Here is a 20,612-nt window from a genome sequence, read left to right as displayed (position 1 = left end):
TCTAAGCAGCCGCTTCCCGCCTCTGTGACAGGGCGGAGTCCGGCAAGTCCCAGAAGCGCCGCGGTTCCTGAGGTTCGAGAGCCATCAGGGAGGCTGCTGCACTGCCTTGCACCCCAGAAGGCAGTGCAGCAGCCTCCCAAATATCTGGACAATTTAAATAACCCGCGGGACACGGGACAAATTGTTTGAAGGCAGGACTGTCCCGCCAAAAGTGGGACGTCTGGTCAGCGTAGTTTAGTGTGCAGTCCTGGCTGGCCCCACCCACTATACTGTGTTTCCCATTTTGTTTTGTTTTCTGTTTTTTTCCTGCCAGGGCAACTCAGACAGGGTTCAAGCTGTTTGCAAATCAAACTTAAAATCAAGGGACATGTGTTTATTCTAGCATTTCTGTCTCCATTCTCATTCCCCTTCTCTTGTGTCTAAGCGATGTTTTAAAACTCAGAGATGTCTCCCACTGTTGGTAGTCAAATCAATAGGCATGGCCCCTGACCCTTCTCCTAAGGAAGTACAAATTCCTTTGTTTTGTTATTGAGCCACAGTGCAGCAGAAAGGTTTCTGGCATATCTGTAACTTAAGCAATCCCTATTTGTCTCATTTAACATGTTCATGGCGTGCTGTACATCACATGTGGAACTGCGGACTCCACTCTGAGTTCAGCAGGAGTGAGGAGGGAAAAAACCATCATACTTTCACTCCATCATTTTCTCTGTTCTCTCTTCACAGGGCCACCGATAATCTCCAGCACTCAGACTCAGCATGCTCTTCATGGGGAAAAGGGCCAGATCAAATGCTTTATCCGCAGCACTCCTCCACCAGACCGAATTGTGAGTAGGCTGTCTTGATGTCCTGTGTAATAGAGCTGGAACATAAGGACAACCATGGCAGCCATTTCTATCTCTGCTGTTACCCAAAATGCTGGGCTCTGCCCCTTTAGAGTGGGGAATTAGCGAAGGGCAGACCTTGCTTTAATGAGAGGTTGTGTAAGCTTGAGATCTTTGTTGCTTCCCCCTCAACTCAACATGGTTTGTTTGCCTAGAACACTGCAGAGGGTTGCTTCAAATCCTGGGTTTTTTGGAATAGATAGCAAGGGAAAGGTTGTATGGTACAGTGCTATTTCTTAGGAAACCATTCACAGACTGGGGTGTAGTGTGGTTTCCGGGCTGTATGGCTGTGTTCTAGCAGCATTTTCTCCTGATGTTTCGCCTGCATCTGTGGCTGGCATCTTCAGAAGATCACATTCACAGACTTCTCACAAGACATTCTTGTAAATGCACACATAAATATATGAGTGCTTGATGGATCTATTCATCATGAAGGACAACATATAAATAGATTTTTTTCCATGAGAGATATGCTGCAATACGTGTGGCTTCACCCATTGTCAGCCATTTTTACTTTGCAATATGTTTTCTTGTTTGAAAAATGTATGTTATCCTTGTGGGTTATCGCAGAACACTCAGGACACTAATAACAAAATACTTCCTGTGGAGCTAAGAAGGTTGCTATGGGTTACCCTTGAAATGTAGCAGAAGCTCATCATCACAGTAACTTCATGCCTGTCCAATTGGTCCAATTTTGGGCTTCTTTGCATTTACTAATTTGCAAAGCAAAAACGGATCCACTGTTTGAGGTGAGCCAGAAGGAAAGCTGAGTTATTGGAAGATGCTGTGAAACCATTAAGAAACCACCTCTGGCATGGCGGCCAGTAGTCAAAAATTGGTCTTTCCAGAGCTCTACAAATATATCCTGGCTAACGTTCAGCTGATATAGTTCTCCATCAATCACACATTTATCCCGCCCTTCTCCCAAGAAATTCAGGGCAGCTTGCATGGTTCTCTCTGCCGCCCTCATATCCAGAGGACAACTCTAGAATAGCAATCCAGTAAGTAGGGTAAGGGGAAAGTTACGCTCGAGGCTTATCCAATGTTCAGATCATTTATCCAAGATGTTAGTCTTTGCTTGGTAAATGCAAAAATTGTATATGGAGGTACCCTCAAAGTGTTATAAATAATGCAAGGTGGGCATCTTGTGTTATCTGATGCAGACATATGATGTTATACATAAGACGAGGTATCAGATGTTAATAAATAGTTGTCTCCTATATAAAGAGAAATAGTGTCTAAGTGAGCTACAAATTTAGGGAAAATCTTGCTTCTGCTAGGCGCTAATCAGGTGGCGATAGGTGAGCATACTATACACTTTTTTTCACTCACTCTCTCACCTCCAACAGTAACTGCGTGCTGATAATACTGTCATGCCTTAATGATCTCCAGTATGGCACTCATGGCATCATGATGCCCCCAATGGTATTAAATAGTACCCACTTATTTTTTCTCCAAAACACCTCTTTCCCGTTTTAGTCGTGGCATTTCTCCACCTTGTTGGACCAAGAGGCACTTCAGAAGACCCCAAAAGGCATCTCCTTGGTCTTGCAAGTGCCCACTGAGAAACATTTGCCTCCATCTTGGTAGGTCAGCTTTGAACTTCCCAATATTTTGTAATTGCCTCCCATGGCAGCGATTTTGCCGTTGATCCCATCTCCCAAGGTAGCCATTTTGTTATGGTAAACACTACACTTTTTTCAAATTTTCAAAAGCTCCCACAGACTCAACGAAGTTGAGGACCCTAACCTTACAGGGTTATTAGAGGATTACAATACAACAAGGTAATGCATATAGCAGGTATAATCATTATATAAATGCTGTCATATTATTTTGTGTAGAAGATGAAAACAGAATTACCAGCCGCTAAAGGAATAAAGTACAATATTAATCCCACTTTGTTTAATATGTAGGCCTGGTCCTGGAAGGAGAATGTCCTGGAATCAGGTACCTCAGGACGGTACACAGTGGAAACTGTCAGCACGGATGAAGGTGTGATCTCCACATTAACCATCAGCAACATTGTGCGGGCTGACTTCCAGACCATTTACAACTGCACCGCCTGGAACAGCTTTGGTTCAGATACAGAGATTATACGTCTGAAAGAACAAGGTGGGAATTGCTATCATGGCTTTTGGAGTTAGTGGGAGAACTAGCAGCATGTGGCTCCTTGCGAGTTGGTAGTCAGAGATTGAGAAGACCTGTACAAGATTAAATAAGATGCAATTTCAGTGTGTTTGGGAGGCTTGAACTCACAACTTTGGCTGACAGGAAACTATGAGGTATCGTCTGATCAGACCTTGATCTTTGGATGTTACCTGAGTTGTGTGTAGAGATCACAAGAATCAGAAATATATGATTAAAATGTTGTCATAAAGGGCCCTTAGAAAGAACTGCACAAGAGTGTGGGAAGGAGCTTAATCCCAACATGTACCAGCCATACAATGAGATCTTTCAGTAAAGAACAATAAAATAAGAAGCCTTTCTGTGACATCCACACACCATTTGTTGCTGTAATAAAATTACAGTTAATACAATTCAAGCTTTTTCCTGCTGGCTCTCCATCCCATCCCCAGATATAGCTCCAGATCTTTGAAATGAATCGGGAATTAGTGTATTACGTCAAATTTGCATTCCCCATATCACAAAATAAAGGACTTGGCATTAAACTCTGCAGTTCAAAGTCAGTACCTGCAGCAACAGTAAAAATGGACATCCCTTTTCACAAACCGCTGCCCTTCCTTTGACCCAAAAGAAATACCTTGGGCTGTGAGCGAAACAACTGCCTTGTGGTCCGAGATGCACACACCTTGGCTTGTGGCCTCAAGTATTTCTGTCCTGATTGGCAGCCAGACAAACAATAAAAAATTAAGCAGAGCTGCTTCATTCCCAGTCATCCTGAGGAAAGGAAGTGGAAAGTGCCCAGAAAATATTGCCCCCATTCCCCTGATTATTGTCATCCTGTTAATAAGAAGTCCTTTCCCTACACTTCTTCCCCCTTTGTTTAGTGTGGAGTAATATGGAGGGAGGGGAAATAATCTGCTGTCTCTTTTGCCCTAAAGGTGATTTTGGCTGGATGTAAACTTCCATTTAAATATGGCCAACCCAACCTTACATCTCGACCAGACAAACTCAATCCTTTCATCTTCCAATAGATTCTTCATGCCCAAAGTATGGCCTGTTTACCAATGTTTGGGATGTCTCTGTACTTCATGTCTATAGATCCAGACAATGGTCTTAGGTTGAAGGAATGATTTCAACAGAAACCAATCTTGGGATACAGAGAACACTTTTCCACACAATGTTAACAAATAGAAACTGAGATGACCATCATCATTCCAAGCTGCTGCCATTTGCCTCCCATTGCTTTGTGCCACCAAAAGCACGCAATAGAATGGGACCGGCTACTCAAAGCTTCAAGCCAAGTTTCCCTGACAGAAAGCGAGGAGCTGATAGGCTGAATTCTTGCCTTAGGCAAGAATTAGGAGATACATAGAGGGGATGCCTTGGATTTCAGAATTTGGGAGGAAATTATCATTAGGGCTCAGCTGAACGTCTTCCAAGTTTGTTTGCGACTTGAAATTAGCTTAGGAGGCAATTAGGTTAGGAGGAATTAGGAGGAGAAAATGTTACCATTGTTCCCTTGCTATCTGCAGCCCCTTCTTCTGCAATCTCTGTGGCCATCTTTCCCTCAGTTTCATTCCTCCTCAGATGACCCCAGCACATCAGGGACCACTGATGACGTCATGATGCTACGTAGCTCATCAGATCTGGATATTTAGTGATACCATGAAAGGCCAAGGAATCCCATTCAGAATGAAGTCAGGGATCCCAACAAGAGGATTTTTCAGTCCTTGTGTAACAATCCCAGGGGAGGGGTAGATCACTCAGTGAGTTCTAACTCCCACACACATTTCCACAAGCCCTGCCCCCTCCCTTCAGCTCAGCCTTCAATACAATACTAAGTTTTCCTTCTAAAACGGGCTTTGAGGTGGCAGGCTTCCCAGAGGGAAGGATTGAATTGCTCTTGGAGGGCCTCCAATTCCATCCTTCCCTATTAAATGCTAGGGCAGCCAGGTGGATTGTTCTCATTAAGCTCTGATTTATAGGCGAGGCTGCCATCCAACTTAAATTGGAACTAAATGAGCCCCTCAGAATTAGCCCTTAGGTTCCACCCAGGACAAAGAGCTTCAGTGGTTTGTTTTCCCACCCTCCTGCCTATAGGCAGAGGAGTGGGATGTAGTACACAGTTGTGGGGTGCCGAGGGAGTTCATCCCAGCAAGCAGGAGCTCTGTCTGGGCCTTCCTTCTTCAGAGAAGCATTTTTAAAGACCATTTAACTTGTGCTGTTCTTCAGGGCAGCTCATATGGAAGCTGCGAACCGCTCGACCATGCGGGCAGGTCTTGTTGGGTGGGCAGTTTTGACCAAAAAAGACAGGATTTTGATATTTGGATGAAGTGGACAGCACTAAATTCCAAGCAGCTGACGGGAGAGCAGAGAGATCCTCACACTCTAGCAGCCAGATAGAACATGCATGATAAAGCATATACCTCACAAGGTGGTATTTCTTCAGACCTGAGCTATAGTGTGTTTGCCTGTTCCTGCTCTTTAATGAAAAATCCTTGCATGTGTAAAACTAGCACATCATGAGAAAGCCTGAGCTAGAATTCATCCCCCAACATGGTAGCTTTGTATGTTCAGGGAGGGGGATGAGCATGAAGCTACTACCACCACCCCACCCTCAATGTGGAAAGGTACAGTCCTTGGGGATCTGTGGCACATGCCTTCATTTCACATTATTTATTGGAATTCTTTTTATTCAGCAGTCCTCTCTGTAGACTCAAGGTGACTCAGATTACTTCAGACTATAATGCTGAGACATTAGCGCAGCTCCAAGCTAACCTTTCTCTCCTTGATTGTCTGGCCTATGTGCATTTCTGAAATCCTATTGGCTGGGAACATTGCAAAGCCTGTTTCCTGCCCTCCAATCATTGCACTCCGAGTTGAAAATCCTATGGCTCCCTACAAATAGGGACCTGTCATTCCAGTAACTTACCCATAGGAAATGGTGGTTGGGAACTCCTATGCATCTTTTGATCTAGGGTGGGAAATGAGGAAAGTGGTATTTTAAAAAGAGAAGAGAAATAACTGAGTGAAATGCACAGTTGGGCTTTGGCAAGGCTGTAGACACTTGCTTTATTTTCAAACAGGTACGGAAATGAAAACAGGAGCTGGTATGGAAGCAGGTATGGAATCATAAGTGAAGGTGACTATGTGAACTGCCTCCCAAGCGACAACATATGGTGTCCTCCTGAAAATATATATATATATATATTGGGCATCTCCCTTCTAGCTTAGATCCTTTAAAAGAGACAATAACAGGAGGAGGTAAAGAGACAACTTACAAGAGAAGGAAGCATTATGAAAAGCCAACGGGTATTTGGAATCCATGGGTAATAATCACGAGCCTTTTGGTCCCTTCCGTCCCTCCATCTTTATAAAGATGTGTTAAAATGCATACTCTTCCTGCTTAGCTCAGCTTTAGGAAGAGGAACATATAGAATGGGAAACAGAAAATCTCTTTTTGATCCTCCAGCTGCCCAAGAATCCAACATGTTTGTTAAATCCTGATCCCTCAACATCTGGTGCAAAGGTCTACAAAAATTAATGCCGAGATCTAAGAACTGGATTTCAGTCCAACATAAATGAGTCATTAAAGTTCTGGGATAGCCCCAGGCTGGTTGCTATACCTTTTCAATGATCCTGTTCTAAAAAGAGACCCAAAGTCCCGTGGCCTTTGTGGGAACCTTCAGAAGTGACAGCGGTTGACAGCATTCTGCAGCCACCCTGTGTGAAGTACCTCCCTGCAAGGTTTTGAATGGATTTCACAGGGAAGTGGAGGGGGCCAGGCCATCTAGTCAGCAACCTTGCACAGCTCATGGCTAGCTCAAGTTTTCCATTCTCCTGAACATCCACCTGTTGCAGCTGCATTTCCACCTTAATGTCTTTGCTTTTCCAAAAGGGAGCCTCATTTTGGGGGAGCTCACTTGTCCACGTACCGTCCTCCCTGTTACCCATTTTCACCCGCATTCTCTCATCTAGGACTCAGCCCTCCCATCCACACCTTCTCACTCACCTCTGGATCTCACTCCTGTTCCTCCAATGCTTCAAGCAGCAAGCGCTTCGTCTCATCCTTGCTTAGCTTACCTTTCTTGGAAAACAGTAACAAGTAATTGCATAGGATATCAAAAGCTTTTGCTTTATGGTGACCTTTTACCCGCTGCACAAGCTTTGCTTAGAGTTACATGCTCAAAAACAGAAATCTACAACAGTGAGCTCACCTGGCTGGCAGCCATCTCTCGGGCCCCTTAATCACCCCCAGCTCCTTCACACCCTCCCTTATCACGTATTCACTATACAGACCAGCCAGGCGAGCTCACTGTTGTAGATCTCTGTTGTGCATTGCTGTTTTTTTACTCACAAACTTACAGATGCTAGCTGCTTTCCTCCTCTTTTAACTCCACGTACAAGGCTTCCCAGTTCATTAACAGAAAAGGGATATGCTACACCCAACAGTATCTGGATGTGAAATAATGTGCAATAATCTCCCAGGTGAAATAATCTCCCGGGTGCAATTTCTCCCAAGTGAAATAATCAATAGATCTAACCTGCCTTCTATTTACATTACCAAATTCTTCTATGCAGTCCTATAATAATGTAACCAGGTACAGAAAGACTAGTGAGATGTGGGCTGTCAAAGTGGATGTCATCAGCCAGTTCTGTAACCAAGGCTGAATTTCCTAAGGTCCTGCATAGATAGGCTGGTTATACTATTCCTTCTCCGTATGGCATACACATGTGCATGATAATATGGAAGATATTGACAGGAAAAATGCTTCTCACGGTACAGTCATTTAATATATTGTCAAAGGCTTTCGTGGCCAGAATCAACTGGCTGTTGTTGGTTTTCTAGGCTGTGTGGCCATAGTCTGGTTGTTTTCACTCCTAACATTTTGCCCATGTGGCTGACAAAACATTAGGAGCAAAAACTATCAGACCAAACATCCACACAAGGGTGCTGTGGGGTTTCCGGGCTGTATGGCCATGTTCCAGTAGCATTTTCTCCTGACATTTCACCTGCATTTGTGGTTGGCAACTTTCCCCACTGCTTTCCAAGTCCATGGGGAGAGCTGAATGAGGAAAGAACTTGACGGTGGTATCAGTCATGCCACATCCAACATCCCACCCCACACTGCTGTTTCCCAAGTCCACATGGACTTGAGAAGTGGCAGTGGGGGAGCTTAAAGTTGGGCTTGACCATTCTGAGCCTAGTATTCAGTTTTCCCCACAACACACACACACAGCTTCCTAAGTTCATGCGGACTTCAGAGGTGGGGGGAGAAAGAACTGAATGCTCTCCCCACCTCCGTCTCCTCAAGGTAAGTGAGGGGGAAAGGAAGGAGGGAGAAAGAAAGGAGCTTTAGTGGCAGCAAGCCAAAGCTGGCCTGAAAAGTATCAAAAAATTCAGCATTTTCCAGGATCTGCTGATTTGGCTCAGATTAGTTGCTGCATTTTAAGTGCTGCCAATTTTTGGGGGGGTGGAGGGGTGAAAATAAATCTGAAAAGCTGAAATGCCTTTTTAAGGGTTTATTTTCCATTCAGGTTTATCTGAATGCACAAGCCTAGAAACCCCGCACAGACCTCACACTTGGATGTTGAATAGCTGCATAGTAAATCCAGCATCTACCCCGTACTGTTAGTTTAGCGTGAGCGCCGAACACGGAAGTACAGGAAATTGACAAAAGCAGGATCTTTTTCTGCCTGACACCAGACACAGAATTGGCGCTATGTAGATTATACAGCCTCCATCTCATCATCACCCCCACCTGCAGTGCGGGCAAGAAGAGACAAGAATGGGACATAAACTGTGTCTGCACCCCCCATGGAGAAGTATGCAGCATGGGGCATTTTAATAGGAAAGGCTGTCGTCATATTCCTTTAGCAACTAATCAAGCTTTGGGCGAGGGCCTTGAAGAAAAAGTGAGCTTTGATAGCAAGGGAGAGCAGTTTTCAAACTCAATTTCGAGTTGTCAAACCCAGAAATTAGCCTGACAGCACTGTAGAACCTCGAGCTCCATAGAGCGTCTCGCTGAGACCCAGATAATGAAATCTTCCATCACAGTTCCTTCCTTGCCATGGGGGGAAGGGGAGCTGTAATAGACCCCGATGTCTAGAAAAGTCATCTTTGCAGTCGAGCAAGATCACAGAGAAAGGAATGAGTCCGACAACATGTCGTGGTGTTTGGGAGACAATTCAGTCTTTCTTAAGAGTCTCACGTTAAATTGACTCTGTTTACAAGTCAAAGGTTTGGGATTTTTTTTCTTTTCGAACAGCTGCTGGGTTCCAAAAATGCCTGCTGGGACTCTTGTGTCTATCCCCATGAGTCATAAAGATAATGCCACACATGGAACTAACCTATAAATCCAATAACTGGGCTGAGAAACTGTGCAAAGGGAGGCAGAGATTCTCCCTTGCTTCACTTCTTGGTGACCAGCACAGTAGGATAAGAATTGCCCAAGCCCTGCACAGAGACATTCTTTGCCTGGAGTGACCACTGACCCCGGCCACTTTCACTTCAAGTGAAGTCTGCCTTGGATGAGCTCAACATCTCCTTCCAAAGCTGCGCAACAATCCCATGAAGCATTACAGTTCATACTGGGAGTATTTTGCCACATACACACGGAGCGTCATGCCAATTTGTAGGTAGGTTTTGTCTCCTCCTTGTGGATGGCTAATTTGAAGCTTCTGGTGGTAGACAGAAGAACTGAAGATTGTAAATCCCAAAAAGAAAGTCATCATATGCCTTTGAACATACTGGGCTGAAATTCAAGAGGAATCTTGCTTCTCCCAGATTTTTTGAGATCCCGCTGCTTTCCTCCCATTTTCTGTATTTCAATAAGCCTTTATTGGCATACAGAACATACAATATAAATACAGTTAAAATTACTAGATAAAACTTCACACTGGATCATAAGTTCAGTTCGCAAACCTCAGCCAGAAACTTTGCCACTGCGAGACAACAGTCAAGGTCATTACAGTTTAAGAGCATATTTACTTTATCAAGCTCTGTCAGAGTTTTCATAGAGTCAATGATTTGTAATAAGCCGGATCTTGGATTCTGGTAAAGTGGGCAGTGGAGGAGAATGTGCGCAATGGAATCCAACTGCCCTGGACTGCAGGGGCAAAGCTTCTTATCGTTTGGTAGACCCTTGAGTCTTCCTCTACGGAGCGGGGATGGCATAATGTTAAATCTAGCCAGCATGTAGGCTCTCCTATATATAGGGTTGGTAAGAAAAGCACTGCAATATAGTAGGCTGGGTTTCCCTGCACAAATGGGAATTACCACGTTCATTGTAGGTGCAACCAGGATTTGTTGGCCAAGCTCTGCAGTTGTTGATAATCCATTGCTAGTAGCAGCTCTTTGATGAGGGCAAATGTCTCCAGTAAAGGGTTAGCATGTTCAGAGAGAGTCACTATCACTTAGCCCAATTCCCCAATCTTTGTTATAACTCGATGTGCACCACCATACTTAGAGTGTGATGGAGTTCCTCTCCAAGGTGGAGTTAAGGGATCAGTGAGTTGTCGGAGCTTTGATAAGCTGAATATGCAGCCATGAAATTTTATGATGTTTTAACCAGATAGTGGCCTCCTAATAGGAGTATTGGCTACAGATTCTAGGCATAGAACTGCATATGGGACGCAGTTTGGCACGCCAAATAATTTATGCAGAAATTTAGAGTGGAATGATCTGATGGTACTGTTGCTGGGTGTTAACCAAATGGGCGCTCCATAAAGCAGTTGTGGCTCATGCATATTCATTGCTTTGAAAACTTGCAGAGCCGGGGGGACCATTTTCTGTAGTCAGAGCAGTTTCAGAACAATCCCATTTATTTCAGGTGGGAGGCCACACCAAGCGTATGTCCCATTCTGGCCATGTAAAGAAGGGCTATTGAAAACTGATACTGAAAGACAGTATCTCCCGAAGAATCTCTGTGCAATTGTGCTGACTCTCCCTATTTACTGTGTTCGTTCTCTAATAGCACCAGTTCTCATGTTATAAATCCTCATGCTGGCCAGACCAGAACTGTGAGTTCCCATTAAATTTAATTCATAGGTATGCACAGACTTAATGCAGATCATGAATCAGGAGGAGGAGGCATGAGGAAAAGGGAATTCAAACCTCTCACCCCACCATGTCTTTTTTCTGACCTAAAATGGCATTTGGAAGCCACTATTTGCCCTGTTGGAGGAACTTACCTGTACTGATGGCTACCCATAGGTCTCCCACTGGGGCAAATAGCACATCCTTGGGGGCATTTCAAATCAGGAAAATTGCACACAGGCAGGCTGACAACTGTGCTTTTTTCCCCTCCGCCTTAGTTCCAATCCAGAACAGGCTCACAGAGACCAGGGAATTAAGTTACCAATGGGGAACTCCAGTCGCATGTCTAATCAAAGTCTCACAATACTAGAACCAGGGGGCATTCATTGAAAATGCTGGGGGGAAGAAATAGGACTAATAAAAGGAAACACTTCTTCATGCAACGTGTGATTGGTGTTTGGAATATGCTGCCACAGGAGGTGGTGATGGCCACTAACCTGGATAGCTTTAAAAGGGGCTTGGACAGATTTATGGAGGAGAAGTCGATTTATGGCTACCAATCTAGATCCTCTTTGATCTGAGATTGCAAATGCCTTAACAGACCAGGTGATCGGGAGCAACAGCCGCAGAAGGCCATTGCTTTCACATCCTGCATGTGAGCTCCCAAAGGCACCTGGTGGGCCACTGCGAGTAGCAGAGAGCTGGACTAGATGGACTCTCGTCTGATCCAGCTGGCTTGTTCTTATGTTCTTATAGTCCTGGTGTTGACCACAAGGCATTTCTGATGTATGAAACTGCCCTTTTAAATGAGGCTGATCCAAGCCATTCCTAAGCAAGCAGGAATTTTGGATTGCAGCAATCCAGTAATGAAATCAGAAAATAATTAATAGCTGGAAATAAAAAAAAATAGCTGGAAACAGGGCTACTAACTAGGAGGGCTATCTCTTTCTAACCTTGGGATTTTTCTCAGTTTCATTAGGGTAAGGATGGCGAAAGAAACGGCTCCTCTTGGCTCCATCTGAGTACATTTGCCACAACTTGGGCAGACGCTATATGTGTGCCAGACTCAATGTATCAACATTTGCCATGGTCCCATGGATATTCAGGAATCTCTTGATCACTAATTTTACTCATTTCACAGGAAGGGACAAAGCCAGGAAATGACACATACTTCACTCCAACACAAGTTTCCATTTCCCTCATGCCATTTTCATTTCACATTCAGGTAGAGTGTATCTTCTAACAGACAGAGACTCTAACCGGGGTGTATGGTGGGTTTTTAAAAATAAAATTTATTAATTTTTCACAAAACATCATAACAACAAAAGAAAAAAGAATACAGGGGAAAGGATAACAAGTATACAAACACACAATTAAAAAGAAAAAAGAAACTCGAAAGGGAAACTGAAAACGGGGTAGGGGGGAAATGGAGAGGCAGATTCTGAAACCGAAGGCAGCTCATATTTACTGATCTTGGATGTTTTCAGAATTAGCAGGTTTAAGATGAGCCGTAGCTAATTCACCTATCGAATTTGAAGTCTCCAGGACTTCTGGAGAGGCTGGAGTCTCACTCAGTCTGCTCTGATGCCAGTAAGCACCCCTTTCAGTAAAGTGCAGCAGAGAGCTTCTGCAAGCTCAAACCTGTCGAATCACCATGTTCCCCAGTCTCTGTGATGTTTTTTTATTGAACCTCAAAGCACATACCTTACAGAAGTGATACCTCATTGATGCGTTTCCTGGTGCCCACTTGCTTCTTCCGCAAACCACTTTGTTCCTACATCAAAGAGTAAATCCTATCTTTCATCCACCTCAGACGCATGGAAGATTCCAGGAGATGTCACCTTTGGATCATTAAAAAAGGTGCCCCTCTCATAGGAAGGTGGTCGGCTTGAAACCTCTTGACATGTAATAATTTCCATCCCCATGGCAGCCATTTTGTTACTTGCCCTTCCTCCCACAGCAGCCATTTTGTGCTACCACTCACTACACAGTCTGAAAAATCCCACAAGTTCTTTGAGGCCCAGCAAGATTGGGGGAGGGGGGTGCCTGCTTTGCAGACTTCTGACATAGATGGGAGGATAGATAGTCAGGAAATTAATTGGAGACCATATCGCAAGAAGGCCTTTATCTGTATGGCTTATTTTTTGACCCTCTGGTGTTTGGCTACTACGTGAAACAAGGTGCTGGGCAAGATGGACCTGTGGTCTGAACCAGCAGGGGTCCTCATATAAGGCGGGAAAGGAGTGTTTCAGCATCCCCTAGGCCCAACTGGATTATTTGTCAAAACCACCTGTTTTCGGAGACATTCTCTTAACAGTCCCAAAGTTCACATTGGGTTAATTTATCTCAGCCTCCAACTGTTAAAGAGTTATCAATTATAAAAACAGAACCCAGGCAATCACCGTAATGCTAATGTCAAGCAAGAAATTTAAAAGTCAGGAGTACATTCATCCCACTCATGGATTCTGGGACTGTGCCCTTTCTTATTGGTTGGCTGCAGTCCTTCACACAAACTCTCCCCAGAACAAAATGTTATGCACACAGGTGTATTCATTAAAGATGCAAAGAGCGGCAACAGCAATCAGCGCCACCGTCTCCAAAGTCATTTAGGACTATTATTATTTAAAAACCCCTAAACACAAATTAAATGAATATTGTAACTTGGCATCTAACTATTCCGTTGTGCTGAAAGTAAATAACCCGATGTACTAGCTACATTTTTCGGTTCTCCAAGAGTCACACGGCATTACCGCTTGAGTTTTCTCCAAAAGAGAACATCTGGCAAAAAAATTGCATCCATCAACAACCAGCTGCTTTGCCTTATAATCCAACTATTCAGTTTTTTTCCAGATTATTAATTAGGAATCTTTAGATCAGAACCTTCCTGGATATAGGGAACTGCGTGTTGGTTTCTAACTTTGGCTTCTCCCCAATTTTCTATTTCCTACATGCATGGATTTTTCCTTAGTGGAAGCGTATTGAGCAGTGGTACAGTTCAGACGGCAGGTTTATCATCTCGTATGCTACTTGTCAGAACTGGGTGCAAGGTTTGCCAAATTTAGTGCATATGAACTGGGAGTAAATTTGGAGGGGTGGGGTCATGTATAGCTGAAAGCAGATGACACATAATGTAAAGGTGAACAAGAAAAGGAAAATGGTAGTGCTTGTTCCCTTATTGGTCCCTGAATCAAGGTTATACCATTTTAATAGGTAAGGCATGTCTCAACCAGACATGGTAGGGCATCTTGTAACAGATTGGGACCTTGGTACAGGGGTGGATTAAGCCTTTCCACTTCACCATTTTTGCCATTTCAGTTGTTCCCTTATTTGCAGGTAGATGTTAAGGTGATCATTATATTTCAGGCTCGCCACACCATGTCAACCAATCCAAATCAGGGGGTGCAGCTAATTGCAATTTCAAAAGTAAGGGGAGAGCTATGACCAGTTAAGCCTTTTAAAAAATAAGAAAAGGGAGAAAATTGGTGATGAAACAGGAGAGATTCGTAGTCCGGGGCCTACTGATAAATTATCTCTTGAAGTCCTCTGATAGTGCTGCCACATGCATTGATAGGACATTTTGTTCTTTTTTAATCAATTGGTGTGTTTTCATTTCAACACAGCATTCTCAATCAGCCTCCCATGGTCAACACCCATAAAGTTATTTCTAGCAAAAAAAAAAGATTCATCTTTATGCCTGCAGTGCTTTGCACATCAGCCAATGATCACATCGGTGCGCAGAAACTGGTGACAGAGAATTGCAGGGACCAGTAGCCTTTTCAAAATAATGCTCGTCATGTGGCGTCGTGGTTAAGAACAGGTGGAGCCAGTGTGGCAGGGGGACTCTAATCTGGAGAACCAGGTTTGATTCCCCGTTCCTTCACCTGAGCAGAGGAGTCTTATCTAAGTGAACCAGATTTGTTTCCCCACTCCTATGTTCCTGCTGGGTGACCTTGGGCTAGTCATAGTTCTTCAGAACAGCTACCAGGGGCTAGTCACAGTTCCTCGGAACTCTCTCAGCCCCACCTACCTCACAAGGTGCCTGTTATGGGGAGAGGAAGGGAAAGGAGTTTGTGAGTTGCCTTGAGTCTCCTTACAGGAGAGAAAGGGAGTATAAATTCAAACTCTTCTTCTTCTAATTGGCCTGCACAAAGAAGATTCCTTCCAACAGTATTTCATTTGGAGGATGTCGCCCCAGAACTGACTTCCCAAATGTCAACCCTGACTGCTGCTTGAGGTGCCAAATACCAGGGTGCCAATATACCAGTAAGGCTCTGTTCCCCACCACCACCAGTGGAAGCCCAGGAGGGGACAGTGGGAATAACTTGTACCCCTCGTCTCCTGAATCTGCTGTGCCCCTTGGTAGGCTCAAGGTGAGCCCCTTAGGTGCCAACATGCCGCCAAGGTCCAGCTTTTCTCCCAGGGGTGGCAGTGAGCAGGAAGAAACAGGGATATGGCTTGCTCCTCTCATCATTTCCTAGATCCATGCTTCTATGAGGTGGGTATGAGTCAAGCCCTTGAAATGCTGGCCAAGTTAGGCTTGCCTTTATCCCAGCTACCAGTGTTGTGCACAGTGGTAGGATTCGAATCATTTAGCAACCGGTTCTGAATGGACTCAATAATGGATTACAACCAGTTCTCTGAACTAGACAAAAAATTAGCTACCGGCTCTACCGAATAGGTGCGAATAGGCTGAATCCCACCACTGGTTGTGCACGAAGAGGTGATGGGCAAAGCCACACCCATAGTGGCCTCCTGGACCAGTGCTGCCATTGAGCCAGAGGCTGCTCATGTGGGGGACACACACCTGGCTTTGCTTCAGGCCCAAATCATCTCCTTTCCAGGGGCACAGCACTCCCGTTCTGCCCTGTTGACTCCCACAACTTCCTCTTGATGAAATCGGTTCCTCTGGGAGGAGCAGAGAAATTGCAAAGGGGAGCAGGTTATGTCACTCAAAACGGCATCGTTTGCATGTCTAAGTAATGCGCCTGTGGATTATATATACCAGGCAGACGCTTCCAGCCTTTTAGTATGCATTTGCTTCCTTTGTTTAATTCACTCTGCTTGCAGTGTCCAGGTTTTCAAACAATGTGCAGTGTCTGGCAAACAACGGGTATCAGAGGGGAATAGAAAGAGGTGAAGATGGTGGTTAGAAGGCTTGAAAGCTCAGGAGAATAGAAATGAATAGCTGTGGGAGGAAAGAAAGAGACTGTGCCCCCTCCTCTGAGATTCTGCCCCCTCTTCAACAATGAAAAGCCAACCCTTCAGTTTCAGGGGCTCCAGAGATATTGTTCTGTAGACTTCACAGAAGAAGGAAAGTTTGGGTTTATACCCCATGGTTCTCAACCACAAGGAATCTCAAAGCAGATTACAATCACATTCCCTTCTTTTCCCCACAACAGACGCCTTGTTAGGTAGGTGGGGCTCAGAGAGTTCTGGGAGAACTGTGACTGGCCCAGGATCACCCAGCAGGCTTCATGTGGAGGAGTGGGGAAACAAACCTGGTACACCAGATTAAAGTCTGCCCCTCCTGCGAAGGAGTAGGGGATCAAACCTGGTCTTCCAGATTACAGCTCTTAACCACTACACCATGCTGGCTCTTCAGGACTAGAAACTTGTTTTTGGCTATTTAAACAGCAGTTGAGGTTCCCAGAATGACACATCCTTTACCTGGCATGAACATGGCAGGTTTTTGCAGCTGATTTACACACAGAATCTGGTTCCCATCAGAAATCTGGCTGCAAGATCCAACGCAAGGATCTGAATAGTTGAAATAAATGACTTGAAATTAACTGAACAAATACACCATCAGAATCCACACTCTACCATCACTTCCAGGCATGATTACATTTATTTTGTTGAACACCAGAGATCCAGGGGTCAGTGACATGAGCCACACTTCTCTATATGCCTCCTCTCTGGAAGAATAAGTTCTGTGTCAGTTGAGTCTTCCATGTCTCACCCACCAGGTTGCCCGTGTGTTTTACTGGCTGAGTTCTAATCTTAATACCTGTAGAAACGCATGATGACTGATAGACAAACAAAGCTATTCAGACTGGAGGGCTCAAATGAGTGGGGTAGAGAATCATAGTGTCTCGGGAGCCCATCTCCACTTCATTTGCCATCGTGTTTTTTTTTCAGAGTCAGTGCCAATGGCAGTCATCATAGGTGTGGCCGTCGGAGCCGGTGTGGCCTTCTTGGTCCTGATGGCCACCATCGTGGCCTTCTGCTGTGCGCGCTCACAAAGAAGTAAGTTTCCTTTTCTTTTGATTCTGTTGACTCTCACTGATGACATCTGGTGGGATTTATGGGAAACCTCCCACTTCAGACACTATGGGGAAGACAGGATGGGGCTCTGCAGTTCTTGTGCAACCAATGTCTTCCTGGGATCATAACTGTGGCATGCATAGCAAAAGAGCATGAGCCTTCCCCGCTAAAATAGTCCCAGAAAAGTGATATTTTGTATGATGAGAAACTCCCAGAATACATGAAACTGCCCTATACAGAAGCAGACCCTTGATTCATCCAACTCAGTATTATCTGCTCTGACTGGCAGCAGCTCTCCAGGGTAACACATAACTTACTACCTAAATGTTAACTGGAGAGGCCAGGGATTGAACCTGGCACCTTCTGCATGCCAAGGAAGTGCTCTGTCATTGAGCCACAGCATCTCCCCATCCCCAGCTCCTTCCTGTGTATACAGAGTTTCCCCAGACTACATCGTGTAACCTCCAGATCCATGAAAGGTCAGAAAAAGGATTTAGAGGGAGAAGTCTGAAAGGTCCATGCATGCCACCGTCACAATCCAAATAGGGCATCAGGTGTCCAGGAATTAAGGAGAACCCGTAATTCACATGTAACTGTCATTCCAAGTGGGGATCCTGGACACAATTTGTGTTCTCTATAATATGTGAATCAGGAGGAACCATACAGAGTTGAAATTATCTACAGTTGCTCCTCTTCATGCTGTCCCCATTCAGTTCAGTTCTCTAATTCTAGATAGCTTTGTAAGAGCTGGTTGGTGAAGGAGAGGTACATCAGTGGCTACTCACCATGGTGACAGAAGACAGCTTCCATCTACAGAGGCAGCGATGCTCTGAATAGCACAGAGAGGAAGCAGCAGAGGGGGGCCTCAGCATCTATGTCCTGTGGTTGGTCCTTCAGTAACTGGTGGGCCTCTGTGTGAAACAGTGTGCTTAATGAGATGGACCACTGATCTGGCCCAACTGGCTCTCCTCATGATAGCCATTACAATGGCTTGTGATCATGCTATGGTCTTGGGCACCAGGTGAGAGGGAGACAATGAGATGGAGAGGATTGTGACTTGCTTAAGTAGTGTGGTAGGCTTCATTAGTCATAATCAAGAGCAAGCAAAGTACACATAAATACATTGTCAGCCCATTGGTCCTTCGAGGTCTCCAGGGTCACAGGAAGAGCCTTCCAAATAATCTATTTCTGACCCTTTTAAGTGGAGATTCTAGGGACAGAACCTGGGATCTTCTGACTTCAAAACAGATGTTCTGCTGCTGAGCCGTGGCACCTCCCCGACTAAGCAAGAAAAAAATGTGGGAGGAGATTCAAATAATTAAACAACTGGGTTAAGATATGGATTAAATTAATCCAGCCTGAAGTTCTTTGTGATCTTGACCATCCCTTTGTGTGCCCACTCACCAGTCAGCCAAGCTGAGCTGTTTCCTGTCAGGCACAGACCAGGCCAATCCCATTCAAACCTCAGTAGGTACTGAACTGCATCTACATCTTGACATTTCAATTTGGTTATTAGAATTTCTTGTTTTGTCCGTCAGTGGAAAGAATAAATTTTCTAGATGCAATCTCAGACAACAAAGAGCTGTGTGGCCCAAAGGGGGAGGGAATAATGGGGCAATACATTTTCCCAATGTTAATATCATGTCTTGAAATGTACATAGTAGGATTGTGTAAGCTTGTATTTTGACATGTTTCTAGTACTTGTGCATTTTGAATGAAGAGAATGGCCTTACTACTTCATTGGGAACAGAGGAAATACTGACCACTGCTGTTGAAACTGCCATTCTTCCTGCTCTCGTTTGGAAAAAAAATTAACTATACACTTCCTCATATTCCCATATATAGGACCAGCCTTGTCCAAGCTCCCTTTTCCATATGTAGGAAACCTATAGTCACTACTTACCAATGTCTGGGTTGTATTAGAAGACACTTTGTTCTATGAAATATCGTCCCCCATTCTGAGCCATCGGGGGTGAATAAGATTATCCATTACCATGAAATAAATGTTTGAGAACAAAGTTGGGCTTGCAAAGCCATGGGACTTTGCGGGAATATCGGTACCAATGTTAAAATAAACATCAGACGTGCTAGTAAAAGGTATAAGTGATGGCTCATTAGGATAAAAGCAGGGAGAAAGTAAAGAATGGTTGTTGGCTTGAAAAATAAAGATCAAACAATCGAGGAGGGAAAGATGATTGCTCTGAGCTTCTGAGACAACAAGAGGGGAGTACAGGCCCTCCCAAACGGTGCCTGTAACTGTTGTAGTTCAAATAAGCCAAACTCTGTGTTACATCCTGTGTGGTGTTGCCAATAAAAAACAGTTGGTTCTTTCTGGATTGTTTGCAAAGAAATCAAAACGCCCTGGTTCCTCTTGGATTTGGCTAATGAACGGCTGGACCTGCACAGTAGTTTAATTATAAGAGCAATAATCATCCCCTGTCTCACCCCCACTTCATAACTCTCCCAAACCCCATTAGCAGCTCTTTCAGGTATTAGCAAATTAAATCTCCGGCAGTCATTAATCTTGTATTTTGGTAAGTATTTTTTGATGGACGGGTGCGCCGCTAAGACCTGTGAAGAGGCCAATTCAATTTCCCCGGAATCGTTCTGCAGCGATGCGCCATTCAAGTCCGCTCGATAGAAAATGGGCCAAGTCGTCGTTACGGGGTCAGTGGTCAGACATAATCAGTGTGCGCGTCCCCCCTCCCTCTTATATTTTCTTTTCAGAGATAGATGTGAAGAACATTGTATCACTCCTCTGATTCAAAAGAGGAGAGGACGTGGGGCTCATTACTTTCTCCTTATTTGATTGAACCAGATGGCGCTGAGTTCTTTGCAAGGCACCCTGGCTAACATTAGAGTGATGATGGTAGATCACACATGCATTGGAAATGCCAAAGTGTAGATCAGCAAGCCGGAGTTTCAAAGAAATGGGCATTGGGAAGCTGGAACCATGCTAAGGAACACAAACTGAAACGTTCAATGTATTGTCGAAGGCTTTCACGGCCGGAATCACTGGGGTGCTGTGTGGTTTCCGGGCTGTATGGCCATGTTCTAGCAGCATTCTCTCCTGACGTTTCGCCTGTATCTGTGGCTGGCATCTTCAGAGAATCTGAGGATCTTCAGATCCTCTGAAGATGCCAGCCACAGATGCAGGCGAAATGTCAGGAGAGAAAGCTGCTAGAACACGGCCATACAGCCCGGAAACCACACAGCACCCCACAAACTGAAACGTTTGGATCCACCCAACTCTGTTCAAAGAATGGCTCAGCTCCTGAGACACAAGCTGAAATATGGATTGGTGG

The 20,612-nt window shown here is 44.6% G+C and overlaps 1 protein-coding gene across 3 annotated transcripts in view; it reads left to right on the top strand.

Moving 5' to 3' along the window:
- Nucleotides 1-20,612, top strand: part of KIRREL3 (kirre like nephrin family adhesion molecule 3) — a 786,157-nt gene that overhangs the window by 728,718 nt on the left and 36,827 nt on the right. For 2 of the 3 annotated variants that reach the window (XM_048512012.1, XM_048512010.1), the window contains exons 11-14: nucleotides 724-824; nucleotides 2,795-2,993; nucleotides 6,092-6,127; nucleotides 17,182-17,289. In XM_048512012.1, coding sequence (XP_048367969.1) covers nucleotides 724-824; nucleotides 2,795-2,993; nucleotides 6,092-6,127; nucleotides 17,182-17,289 — 444 coding nt within the window. The remainder of the gene's footprint in view (nucleotides 1-723; nucleotides 825-2,794; nucleotides 2,994-6,091; nucleotides 6,128-17,181; nucleotides 17,290-20,612) is intronic. The other variant, XM_048512011.1, reaches the window with a different exon arrangement.

Source organism: Sphaerodactylus townsendi, linkage group LG12 (genome assembly GCF_021028975.2).
Source record: "Sphaerodactylus townsendi isolate TG3544 linkage group LG12, MPM_Stown_v2.3, whole genome shotgun sequence".
Taxonomy (NCBI): Eukaryota; Metazoa; Chordata; class Lepidosauria; order Squamata; family Sphaerodactylidae; genus Sphaerodactylus; species Sphaerodactylus townsendi.
This window is presented reverse-complemented; position numbering and strand designations above follow the sequence as displayed.